Source organism: Narcine bancroftii, chromosome 3 (assembly GCF_036971445.1).
Source record: "Narcine bancroftii isolate sNarBan1 chromosome 3, sNarBan1.hap1, whole genome shotgun sequence".
In the NCBI taxonomy this organism is placed as follows: Eukaryota; Metazoa; Chordata; class Chondrichthyes; order Torpediniformes; family Narcinidae; genus Narcine; species Narcine bancroftii.
In genome coordinates, this window is record NC_091471.1 from 239276862 (window position 1) to 239290785 (window position 13924).

General features: G+C 40.4%; 1 protein-coding gene across 2 annotated transcripts in view; it reads left to right on the top strand.

The window, feature by feature from the left end:
- Positions 1-13924, top strand: part of stxbp2 (syntaxin binding protein 2) — a 51088-nt gene that overhangs the window by 19860 nt on the left and 17304 nt on the right. For both annotated transcript variants that reach the window (XM_069927212.1, XM_069927213.1), the window contains exons 9-10: positions 10030-10160; positions 10509-10616. In XM_069927212.1, the coding sequence (XP_069783313.1) occupies positions 10030-10160; positions 10509-10616 (239 nt within the window). The remainder of the gene's footprint in view (positions 1-10029; positions 10161-10508; positions 10617-13924) is intronic.

Sequence of the window (13924 nt, forward strand, 5' to 3'; positions counted from 1 at the left end):
GTGAATGTTTGGAATTCTCTAACCAGGGAAGTGGTTGAGGCTGCCTCATTAAACATATTTAAAATTTGGTTAGATAAATTTTACACGATAGAGGAATTAGGGGATATGGGGAGAAGGCAGGTAGGTGGAGTTATGTCATAAATTAGATCAGCCATGATCGTATTGAATGGCGGAGCAGGCTCGATGGGCCATTTTTGGCCTACTCCTATTCCTACTTCCTATGTTCCTAACCTTCAATTGCTTAGGTTTGTTCGAATAGAATGTCATTAACAATAGGACAGGTTAACAGCTAAACACCAGATATTCTGCAGACCACCTAAGATGAGTCTTTTTAATTGATTTAAATGTTGCCGAGATGTTGATGTACAAATGAGAAGGGAATAAAGCCAAACTCTCTGGAAAATCTGTGGAGCCTTGCAGGGTAGGAGCTCGGCTCATGTGTCAGCATGTTTATTTTTTACTCTTTTAAACTCTTGTTCTTTCTTCCTTCTGGCCCATCCTTCCTTGTCCATTCCAGCTTTCTGTGTTTTTTCTCTTCCAGAATGTGAACAATTGCTCCATGTCAGCTAAGGGTAAATAACTGTGCCTTTATCTGTTTACTGTGTATCTTTTTTTCTGAAGGTGCAAAGCCAATTCTTGTTAACTTTTAGGCATGCTTTGCTGTTGTAATCGGAAACTTCAATGGGTTCATGCTGTGGAATGATGCCATTCTAAAACTGACAGGAAGGGAGCTTGTGACTTGAAGGCTGCATTCCACTAGAAGTTGAGGCAAGGTGCAGCTTGGTTTAATTCAAACCACTATTTTGCTATTTTCATTACCTAATTTGAAAGATTTTTTATGTATAAATACTGAATGACTGCAAATGAACAGGAGGTATGATAAAGTTGATATTCCAGTCAGGGAACATTGAGTTTCAAAACTGAACATGCAATATGGATGTGAGACAAATTATTTTTGTAAAAAAAACTTGTTTAGATTCGGACTTTCTCTGGATATCCAAGGAGCTTCAAGAATTATTTTCTAAAGTCAGAAATGATTTGAGGAAAATTTGGCCCCTGAATCCATCATCTGAAGTGACCTGCTAACCTGTATGTTATTAGTTGAGGAATAAATTTTGTTTAGGGCACCAAGGGAGCTTTCTGCATTTTTCACAAAAATGGACAATGGGAGTTGTGTAATAGCAAGGATTTCCCTTTGCCCTAGGTTGGAGAGGTTAGATCATTGGGGGTACCACAAGAGGAGGTAAGTACATTTTTGAAAGATTGGGAACTGAGAGTTGAGGAGAATTGGCATAGATAAAGGATACGAGACTTGGGCCAGATTGGCCATGATTACACTAAATGGCTGGACGGGCTTCTGGGACCAAATAGTCTACTCCTAATTTCCTATCATAGCTGCCCCCGAAGGGTGGTACAGTAAAACCCCTGGTATCCAGAATTTAAGCAGCCGCCAGCCTCAAACAACCAGAAAAAAAAATTGAGGAAAATAAATTATAAAAACAAATAAATAATAGGTAATAATTGTACGTTTAAAATTGTAAGGGTAAATATTATATAAAGTAACGCATAAACCTTTGAAGATGCGAGCAAATATTCAGCCTTGGTTGTGCTTTGCTTGAAGCAGCTGTTTCAATAAAGTTGTGTTTGAATAAAGTTGTTGTAATAGAATGGCATCACCCAGGATGAAGAGCCAGTTGATGCCACTCACTGTTGGGGGAACTCTAAAGTCAATAGACAATAGGAGCTGGAGTAGGCCCTTTGGCCCGTCGAGCCAGCACTGCCATTTTACAGATCATGGCTGATCACTACCATCAGTACCCCTTTCCAGCCTTATCCCCATAACCCTTAACTCCTTTGCCCACTAGAGTCTTACCTAACTCTCTTTTGAACATAATCAGCGAATCTGCCTCTACCACCCTCTGTGGCAGAGCATTCCACAGATTCACACTTCTCTGGGTAAAAAAATGTTTTCTCATCTCCGTCCTAAAGGGCCTACCCTGTATTCTTAAACTATGCCCTCTAGTCCTCGTCTCCCCCATCATTGGGAACAAGTAATCCGACTTCACCCTGTCTATCCCCCTGATGATTTTGTATACCTCAATCATGTCCCCCCCTCATCCTTCTAAACTCCATCGGATACAAGTCCAGTTTTTCTAGCCTTTCAGCATATGTCAACCCCGCCATCCCTGGAACTAGCCTTGTAAATCTACGCTGCACACCCTCTATAGCTTGTATGTCCTTCCTCAAAATTGGAGACCAGAACTGGACGCAATACTCCAGGTGGGGTCTCACCAGGGCCCTGTACAACTGCAGAAGGGCGTCTCTGTTCCTATACTCCAATCCCCTCTTTATAAACGCCAACATGCTATTAGCCTTATTCACAGCTTTCTGAACCTGCATGCTAGTCTTCAGTGACCGGTGAACAAGTACTCCCAGATCTATTTGCTCCTCCCCACTCCCTAGCTTGTCTCCATTTAAATAATACTCAGCTTTCCTATTATTGCCCCCAAAATGGATAACCTCACATTTGCTTACATTGAACGTCATCTTCCATTCAGCAGCCCACTCCCCCAACCTGTCCAAGTCCCTCTGCATTTTCCTGACAACCTCCTCACACCCCACACCGCCACCCAGTTTCGTGTCATCTGCAAATTTGCTCAAATTATTAATAATCCCCTCATCCAAATCATTTACATAAATTACAAACAACTGAGGACCCAATACCGATCCCTGCGGCACTCCACTCGTCACATCCTGCCATCCTGAAAAAGACCCGCTTACCCCAACCCTTTGTTTCCTATTTCTTAACCAATTTCCTATCCATGTCAGCACCTTACCTCCAATACCACGCTCCCTGATCTTGCCCACTAGTCTCTCGTGCGGTACCTTATCAAAGGCCTTCTGGAAGTCCAAATACACCACATCCACAGGCTCTCCCAAGTCCACCCTCTTTGTCACATCCTCGAAAAATTCCAGGTTAGTCAAGCATGACTTACCCTTAAGGAATCCATGCTGACTAGCCTTTATACTATTATTTCTGCCTAAGTGTTCTGCTATTACTCCTTTTATAATAGACTCCAATATCTTCCCCACCACCAACGTCAGGCTGACTGGTCTATAATTTCCCGTTTTCTCCCTCCCTCCCTTCTTAAAAATCGGCACCACATCAGCCACTCTCCAATCCTCAGGGACCTCCCCCGAATCTATGGAACTTTGGAAAATGTCGACCAGTGTTTCCACAATTTCCATAGCAACTTCTTTAAGCACCCTGGGATGCAGCCCATCAGGCCCTGGGGATTTATCAGCCCTCAGTCCCAACAATTTACTCACAACCTCCTGTTTCTGGATCCGGATATCCATTAGATCCCCTACTTCCCCAGGAAAGTTCCCCAAGTCTCTTGACATCGCATGACCATTACCCCCTAACTGACCATAACCTATATCCTCCTTGGTGAAGACAGTTGCAAAGTATTTGTTAAATTCCTCAGCCATCTCCTTGTTTCCGGTAATAATTTCACCCTTTTCCATTCTTAATGGACCAATTTTGGACCGGACCAATTTCTTCCTCTTCACATATTTAAAAAAGCTTTTGCTATCCTCCATTATATTATTTGCTAATTTCCTCTCGTACTTAATTTTCCCCTTTCTTATGACTTTCTTAGTTACCCTCTAATGCTCTTTGAAGGTTTCCCAATCCTTTAACTTCCCACTCCGCTTCGCTATCCTATACTTACTCCCTTTGGATTTGATATTACACTTGATTTCATTAGTTAGCCACGGCTGCCATTTGCATCTCCTAGAGCCTTTCCTCCTCTTTGGAATAAATTTGTCCTGAAACCTGTGAAAAATGTCCAAAAATACCTGCCATTTTTCCTCAGTTGTCCTCCCAGCTAGTGTATCTTTCCATTTTATTTCGGCTAGCTCCTCCCTCATAGCTGCATAATCCCCTTTATTTAACTGCAGTACAGATGCTTCCGACTTCCTTTCTTTTTCCCTTTCTAATTGCAGCTCAAAAGCAACCATACCATGTTCACTATTCCCTAATGGCTCCCCTACATCGAGGTCACGTCACTGCACAGCACCAAGTCCAGAATCGACTTCCCCCTGGTAGGTTCCTCTACTAGCTGCTCCAAGAAAGTATCTCGTAGACATTCAATAAACTCAGTCTCTTGTGCTCCTGCACCCGTCTGATTATCCCAGTCCACCTTCATGTTAAAGTCCCCCATAACTACTGTATTGCTACCACTTTGACATGCCACTCTTAATTCCTGATTTATACTTCTACTGATATCTAAGCTACTTTTCGGAGGCCTGTAAATGACCCCCATTATGGTCCTCATGCCTTTACAATTTCTTAATTCTATCCAAACAGACTCTACCCCACCTGTTTCAATGTCTTTCCTTTCAAACGCCTGAATTTCATTTCTTACCAACAGAGCTACCCCACCTCCTCTTCCTAACTTTCTGTCTTTTCTATAGGACGTGTACCCTGGAACATTTATTTCCCAATCCTGCCCTTCCCGCAGCCATGACTCCGTTGCTCCGACAATATCATAACCTCCCATTGCCATTTGTGCCTCAAGCTCATCCATTTTATTCCTTACACTCCGTGCATTCATACACAATATCTTGATACCATATCTCCTTTCTCCCTCCACCTTTGTTCTCGATGCACTTGCCCCTACTCTCCTATTCTTTTTAGTTCCCTTTTTCCTTATTGTTTCATCGTCTATCGGAAACACCCCTATATTCACTCTCCTATCTGCTTCCCTATCAGTCCTGTTCCCTTCCCCCTGCAAAATTAGTTTAAATCAAATCTGACAGCATTTTTAAACCTAACTGCCAGTATATTGGCCCCCATTGCATTCAGGTGTAAACCATCCCTCCTGTAGAGGTCTTGTCTTCCCCAGAAGAGATCCCAATGGTCAATGAACCTGAATCCCTGCACTCTGCACCATTCCTCCAGCCACACATTTAACCTCCTGATTTTATTATTTTTGCCCCCACCCATGTACAGCACAGGTAGCAGCCCCGAGATTACAATCCTGGAGGTTCTGCTTCTTAACCTCCTTCCGAGCTCACGGTAGTCCCTCTTCCGGTTCTCCTCCTTCATCTTATCCACGTTATTTGTACCCACGTGTATCAGGACTTCTGGTCGTTCACCTTCCCCCCCCAGGATACTCTGAACCCTATCCGAGACGTCTCGCACCCTGGCTCCTGGGAGGCAACGCACCATACGGGAACACTTGTCAGGTTCGCAGAATCTTTTGTCTGTTCCCCTGACAATGGAGTCCCCAATGACCACCTTGTTCCCCTTCCTTCCTTTCCGCACCACCGGTTCCCTTGGTGCAACCTCTGGCAGGTTATCTTCCCCAACTACATCCAATACACTATATTTGTTGCTAAGAGCAGTAGCCACCGGGGTGCTCACCACAGAGCTAGCAACTTTCCCCCCTCTCCTGACAGTAGTCCACTTACCTGACCCCCCCAATCCAGGGGTAAGGACTTCCCTGAGAGTTGTAGCTATAAATTCTTCACTCTCCCTGATAAGCCTCAGATCATCAAGCTGCAACTCCATTTCTTTTCTGTAACCTTGGGGGAAGGGGAGGGGGCTAATTATTTATAATGTTATTATTCGTCTTTCGGGCACCTCTGTGGAGGAGGAGGAACCTGCAGATGCCGCAACAGTTAAATGTTTTCAAAGAATGTGACTGAAAATAAAGTAAAATAGTTTAAGATTTATATATTAATGCAAGTGAAATTTGTTCAGTATTAGTACAGTATTTTTGACTTTTAAACTGTTTATTCTTAATGCAGGTGTATTAGTTAGGCATTGTAATAGTAAGTCTCAAGCAACTGGAAAAATGCACTTATCCGGTATCTACCAATCCCCATTGGTGCTGGATACCTGGGGTTTTACTGTAATATAGTACCTCTCATGCTGCTACTCTTTACCCTCTCTCAGTCCCCAAGCCATTAATTGGGCAGCAAAGGTTTGTGGGTTGGAAGGTCCTGTTACTGTGCTGTGCTGAATGTGTAAATTAAAACAATTTTTTTTTTAAAAGAAAGCAACTAAACTTGATTGCTTACAGGGAAGGGAGCCCATAAATTTGAGCAGAGTCTGAAGGGGGGGCCAGAGCCAAAAAAGTGTTTCAATGGCTGGATTAGTTCATAGTTAGTTAATCACCCATGGGAACATAGAATCAGCTGTTTGTCTGCATGTATGATGGTCATTTGAGTTAATTCCTGACTGAATTTTTTTTCCCTTCTTCTCCATGCTTTCTGCACAACAGCACCTCCATCTGCAAATTTTGAGTGTTGAAAAACTGAAGTATTGTCATAACTTGCCACAAGCAGCCCCTACTGTAATAATGGCTACAAAACTGTAGATCTTGGCATAGCAACAATCTATTTCATTTTGCTCGCATTTTATATTCTGTGCAATTTCCCTTAATGAGTTTGTCATTTAGGGCAGCACGGTTAGCACAATGCTGTTACAGTGCCAGTGACCTGGGTTGGAATCCTTCACTGACTGACTGTATGTTCTCCCTGTGTCTGCGTGGATTTCCTCTGGGTGCTCAGGTTTCCTCCCATCCTTAAACGTATTGGGTTGTAGATTAATTGGGTGGCTCTGACTCGTGAGCCAAAAGAGCCTGTATGTCTAATTTTTAAAAAATTAATTTGTACATTATTCAATCCACATATGCACAGAAATTCTTATTTGCTAGAGGTACCTCGTAAAAGGAAATGACTATGTTGTTATACTTAATGGAATTAAAAATAAATGAAGGCAAACTATATTTAATAAGTTTTAACACGTTTAAGATGTCTTGGTTTATGAGTCTGAAATTACGCTGTCACTAAGATATCACACAGGAATAACAAACGTTATTCACAGTTCAAGCTGTGTCAGAAACCTTTCACCATTGATTAACTTTGCTGGTCTGAAGTAAAAATGCTGGAAAGCCTCAGCAGGTCAGGGAAGGTTCTGATCAGAGACCCTTCACCAGAACTGGGAAGGAGGCAGAAACTTTGAACCTGAAACATTCATTATATTTCTCTTTCTACAGATACTGCCTGGCCTGCAGATTGTTTCCAGCATTTTCTATTTTAACACCATCTACCTGAACTGTCTTAGTTACTAATTTTTTTTTTTAAGCTTGTAAAAACACAATGCTGGAGAAACTAAACAGGTTAAACAGTGTAAGTTATTTGGCATAGCAAAGAGGCACATGACCAAAGTTTCGGTCTTGAGCCCTTCAAGTTACGAGCAAAATGTAGGGAGACTCCTGAACACAATGTGGGGGTGCTGTACACTTGCTATAATTCCTTAATTCCATTGAAAACTTACTCCCAAGCCTACCCATAATTAGCCTAATGGAATATTTACTCTGTCCTCTCTTTTGAACCAAGGCCACCTGTAAAATGGAGGAGCCACCCCTAAAATTCTGACTGGGAACTCTCCAACAGGATGACATTGACATCTCTGGTTTTCTTTTCCCACTCCCCATTCTCCCTCTCTTTCCCCATCCCTCTGTCTCCTTTCCTCCAGCTCTTTCCCCTCCCCTGCTTGCTGGTGTGCCCTCCCTCATCCACCTGCCACCTCCTGCATGTGGACCTGTGCTCTTCCTATGCCCTTCTTTTTTTTCCCCATTTCCACCCCCCCACCTACCATTTTGTTCCTTCCTTGAAGGCTCAAGCCCTAAACATCAGTGATGTATCTTTTACCTTTGCTATACAAAAGGCACTTTTTGGCCTGCTGAGTTTCTCCAGCATTATTTACTTCAATCACGGTGTTGGCACCAAACTGGATTTATTAAAAAAAGACGAACAACAGACAATATCTGTAAATTTATTAACTTAATTCATGCAGTAAAAGGAAATAAAGCTCCAACAGTAGCGTTTGCTTTAGACGCAGAGAAGGCCTTTGACAGAGTAGAATGGAATTATTTATTCAAAGTACTACAAAAATTCATCTTACCAGAGAAATATATTAATTGGATTAAAGCATTATATAAGGGGCCATTGGCGAAAGTGACAGTAAATGGATATATTTCAAAACAATTTAATTTAAGCAGATCAACAAGGCAGGGATGCCCACTATTTCCCTTATTGTTCACGTTAGCCATAGAACCACTAGCAGAACTGATAAGAACAGAAAATAAAATAAAAGGGATAAAAATAAAAGACAAGGAATATAAAATCAGTCTATTTGCAGATGACGTCATAGTATACTTAGCAGAACCAGAAATAACAATAAAAGAATTACATAGAAAATTGAAGGAATATGGAGAAGTGTCGGGGTACAAGATTAACGCAAATAAAAGTGAAGCAATGCCAATGAATAATGCGGATTTCTCAAAATTTAAGAAAGAATCACCATTCAGAAGGCAAATGCAAGCAATGCGATACCTAGGTACCACTAATGAAAAAATTACAAGATGACTGAGAGCATTGGAAAGACTTACCACTAACACTGATAGGAAGGATAAACTGTATTAAAATGAACATTTTCCAAAGGATACAAAACCTATTTCAGACATTACCAATACACTTAACAGAGAAATTCTTCAAGGAGTTAAAGAAAATAATAAGGAAATTTTTATGGAAAGGGGGGAAACCGAGGATAGCACTAGATAAATTAACAGAATGGTATAAACAAGGAGGCTTACAACTACCAAACTTTAAAAATTATTATAGAGCTGCACAATTAAGTACCTATCAGATTTTTATCAAACAAGGGAAAAGCCAGATTGGACTAGATTAGAACTAGATAAAATAGGGGAGAAGATACCTGAACATATATAAATGGGATGAAAAATAGGTACAATGTAGGAATTCTCCAGTATTGCATCATCTGCTCAACATTTGGAAGAAGATTCATGTAGAAAGGAATAAAACAAATTACCAACTACCAAAACTAATACTGACGCAAAATCAGCTAATCCCTTTTACAATAGATAACCTTTCCTTTAGAGAATGGGAGAAAAAAGGGATCAAAAGAATAGAAAATTGCTTTTCGGGAAATAAATTATTATCCTTTGAACAAATGAAGGATAAACATAATATAACTCGCGATACAGTGTTGGCATACTACCAACTGAAATCCTACTTGAAGGACAAATTGGGAAGCAGTCTGAGGTTACCAGAGAGAAGTAATTTTGAATATGTGATTACAGACACAATGATAATCAAAAAATTTGTAACAAACATGTATATTAAACTACAAGAAAAGGAGAATGAGGAAACAAATGGTAAAACTAATCAAAAATGGGAACAAGATCTAAACATAAAGATAAAGAAGGAAACATGGGAGAAGTTATGCACAGGAACTATGAGAAATACAATAAATACGAGGTTACGTATGATACAATATAACTGGATACACAGGCTATATACTACACCTCAAAAGTTAAATAAATGGGACCCAACAGTATCTGACAGATGTTTTCGCTGTAAAAAGGAAATGGGAACAACAATTCATGCAATATGGACATATGAGAAAGTGAAAAAATTTTGGGAAGGTCTAAACCAGATATTAAATAAAATCACAAAAAAACCCAGAGATCTTCCTCCTAAATAACATAAAAAAAACAAAGAATTTGGACTTGATTTGGATGGAGCACAAAAAAGATTTGTTATGATAGCCCTAGCTGTAGCAAAAAAATGTATTGTCAACCTGGAAATTAGAAGATAACTTGAGAATACAACAATGGTATATAGAAATGAATAAATGTATTCCATTAGAAAAAAAAAATAACCTATAATCACGGTGTCTGCAGAAATTTGTGTTTTACTCCTTGTAGGTTGGATATTAAGCATAGGTTGGATATTAAGCAGCTACAAGTTTTATGGCACTGGGGTTAGGGAGAGGGATTTTTAATTTTATTTTTCCACTCCAGCAATTACTCCCAATCTAATGTTACCTCTGGTAAACCAAGAGTAGTCAGTGAGGTTTCTTAAAATATTTCGGCCTGACTAACTTGATTCAATGTGTCACATATCATTTGTTCAAATTGTAACCTTCAGGGTCCTGAAAAGTCACGTTCACAACTATTGATACTCGACCGAGGTTATGACTGTGTATCGCCAATTCTTCATGAGCTTACCTTCCAGGCAATGGCCTATGATCTTCTGTCCATCGATCAAGATATATATTCGTAAGTTATCTTTTAAACCTACTTTTATGGCTTATAATTGGAGTCATTACTTTTAACAGTTTTAAAAAAACATTTAAATTAAGGATAACAATTTGCACTAATAGTCAATTTGAACAGCATAAAATGTTTTTGATTGTATTTTCTTTGAGATCTTTAACTCTCGGGTATCTTGAGATGGTTTTAATATTCAATCTCTTAGCACCTTGTTAGTCATGACTGAAGAATGGAAGCTGTTAAAATGAAATATTTTGTTTTGGGTTGTAATGGAGAAATTAGGAGTTTAGGATATGTTCTTGATATCTTTAATTTTGGGTACATGTTTGAAAACGTTTCTGCTTTGCTCTTCAGATATGAGACAACTGGAGTTGCAGAGTCTCGTGTTAAAGAAATCCTTCTTGATGAGGATGATGAGCTCTGGGTGAATCTACGCCACATGCACATTGCTGATGTCTCTAAGTCAGTATTGGTTATTTGGAAACTTGCCAAATGTATCTAGGATTTGCTACAATTTAGTGGGTCTTTTTTTTGAGAGTTTTTGAGCCCCATTCGTGAGTGCTCCAATCTAAAACTTGGAGCAGTACTTAGACAGGTCACCTACTTGAGTGACATGAAAAGCACTGGGTCCATTTCAAGTTCATTGTCATCTGATTGAACAAGAACAACCTGATGAAGCAGCGTTCTCTGGTTCTTGGTGCAAAACACGCATGCACACATACAGACAAACAATACACATGTAGGTCAAGTATTTCATCTACATAAATATTGTTTTATGAATTCGAGTTTTGTGGTCAATATGAGCAGTTCATTCAGTTGTTCAACATTTCTCACTGCCCATGGGAGAAGCTGTTCCTCAGCCAGGTGGTACTGGCTCTGATATTCCTGTATCTTTTCCAATGGGAGTAGCTGAAAGGTGCAGGGTGGAAGGGGGTTCTCAATTATTTTGCGCACCCTCTTCAGACAATGATCCTGGTAGATTATGTCAACTGGGGGGGGGGGGGGGGGGGGGAGGTGACTCCAGTGATTCTCTCTGCCCCTCTTGTGGTCTGATCCATTTCTAGCTCCTGTAGAAGGTTGACATACTGGTGGCCGGTAGCCTCGCCCGCTTCAGTCTTCTCAGGAAGTGCAGTCAGTGTTGCGCCTTCCTGACAAGTAAAGAAATGTTGAGTGTCCACAATAGGTCACTAGTTAAGTGAACTCTAAGGATTTGGTGCTCTGCACTTTGTCTACTACATAGTTGTTGATGTGTAGCAAAGGGTGGTCGTTCTTGGTCCTCCTGAAGTTCACGATCATCTCCTTCACCTTGTCCACATTGAAACTGGTTGTTACTCTTGCACCATTTTACGAGATTTTCCTCTTCTCTCTGAAGTGGGTGTCTGAGATCCCAGTGAGAAGAACAGCAAATATTTTGGTCCTCTTTCCCTGGCTAATGTGAAGTAGATTATTTGATTTTTGATCTGCTAATGTATATAGGATTTTTTTTGAGAGCAAATTGGACATGCTGTTCCCCGCATTTAAAATTCAACTAAGCTTCAAAAGTACTTCATCTATTGTGCAATAGTGAAGGATTCCCTTGTGGTGCTGAAGTGAACAGTTTGATAATGAGTTTGCAAAAATGTGTTCTGCCTCAATTAGCATATTTATTGTTTCCTCTGTATTCCTAATGTCTGTCAGAATTTCTCCATGTCACTGTGCATTCTCAGGAAACCAGTAAAATAATCCTATCCATGCAATTTGCTCACTTCTAGAATATAAATAATCACATTGTCATATTTTCTCTGTATATAGTTTTTCAAAAAAACACCCTGTAATCTGGAATTCAAGCTACTGGCCAAAAAAAACCATAGCATAACTAGGTTAAAAACACAGAGGTTGAAAATCTATGCACCTTGCCCTTAATTCACCAATCCATGCAATTTCAAACAACCAGAAAAGTTGCTTATCTGGCATCTGCCAATCCCCATAACTGCTGGATACCCGGCATTTTGCTGTATTGCAGACCAATAGCTTCATTTTTTCCCAATCTTCCTGTGCTCATCCATTTGGATTGCATACCCCACACAGAATGGCAAAGGAATTATAAAATTTCAGTTGATTAACTCAGTACATATATGCATTGAAGGGCAAGTCTCCTCTGTACATCCCAGCATTCACTAGTACAAACTCTACTTATGACATTACAGCACAGTACAGACCCTTCAGCCCTTGATGTTGTGCTGACCTATATATTCTGACCAATAAAAATGAAGCCCTTCTGTCCTCATAACCCTCTATTTATCATCCATCCATGTGCCTGTCTCTCTTAAATGCCCCTATTGTTCAAGCCTCCACAACCACCACCTGGCAAGACATCCACTACTGTCTTGTGTGTTTATTTGAAAAGAAACCTAACCCCCCCCCCACTTTCACTTTGTACATGTGTCCTTTGCTGTTTGCTAATCCTGCCCTGGGGAAGAAAATGTCTTGGCTGTGCACCTTGTCTACACCTTTACTCCTAAAAGAAAAATTGCAGCTCTGCTAACTTTGCCTCAAGACTTTTCCAATCCAGGTCATATCCTGATAAATCTCCTCAGCACCCTCTCTTTCCACATCTTTCCTATAATGAGGTGACAGGAACTCCTGCCATGGAGGGGTTGGAGTTCAGCCATTCTCAACGTGAGATCTATGTCCCCGCCCCACTTCCCGAGGGACCGGAGCATATTTAAATAAAAACCTTGTTTTCTTTTCACCGCACAAAACACTTTTTTTGTGTAGGCGAGAAGTGCAGAAGAAACAAAAAGTTGACTGTCACTGTGAAAGGGGACCATAAACTTCAAGCAGAGTGTTGAGGCCCATAGCCAGGGGAAAAAAAAAGTTTGGGAATAGCTGGTTTAATTTGAGGAAATTTAGGTGCTTGAGCCCTTCCCCTTACCTGCTCATGAACCATCTTAATTTTGCATGGCTTAAAATTCCGTTCTTATGGATCTGAGTTTTTGTGGATAAATAATCAGATTTTATGTGCATGACCACCATTATGCTGTCAATTTGTACTGCACTCACCTTTGCCATGCTGAATACAAGAAGCTTTACAATTTTGGGCAGCTCTCTGATGGTGGATAGGGGAACACATGGGCATGTGACATGGAACCTGGAATAAGCTGTCTGAATCCTCATTCAGACCTGGCCTGAAATAAAATTGTTGCTGATCTATTCCCCAGCATCACTGTCCTGAACTAATCTCACAATCCTTGATTTCCTTAATTTCTCTTTTTAAAAATAAAACAAATCAGAAACAGAATTTTATTGTTATAAACGTGTCACAAATTGATGTTTTGTTGCAGCATCACAGTGCAAGCATTTAAATAAACCACCTTACAAAATAGTTAAAAATAGTGCAAGGAAAAGTCAAAGTGAGGCAGTTCATTGTTCATTCAGGAATCTGATGGCAGAGGGGAAGAAGCTGTCCTTGTACAGTTGAGTGCTTGTATTCAGGCTCCTATTAATTGTTTTCAGGCTTCTATCCAATTTATTCTTAAAACACAAGATTGAGCCTGCATTCACCACATCAGCTCATTCCACACTCCCACTACTCTGAGTGAAGAACTTCCCCCTAAACCTTTCCCCTTTCAGCTTAAATCTGACCTCTCATTTATTTCCTGCAATATAACTGGAAAAAGCCTACTTGCTTCCACTCTGTCTATGCCCCTCATTATCTTGTAAACCTCGATCAAATTTCTTCTTTGCTCCAAGGAATAAAGTCCTAACCTTTTAATCTTTCCCTGTAACTC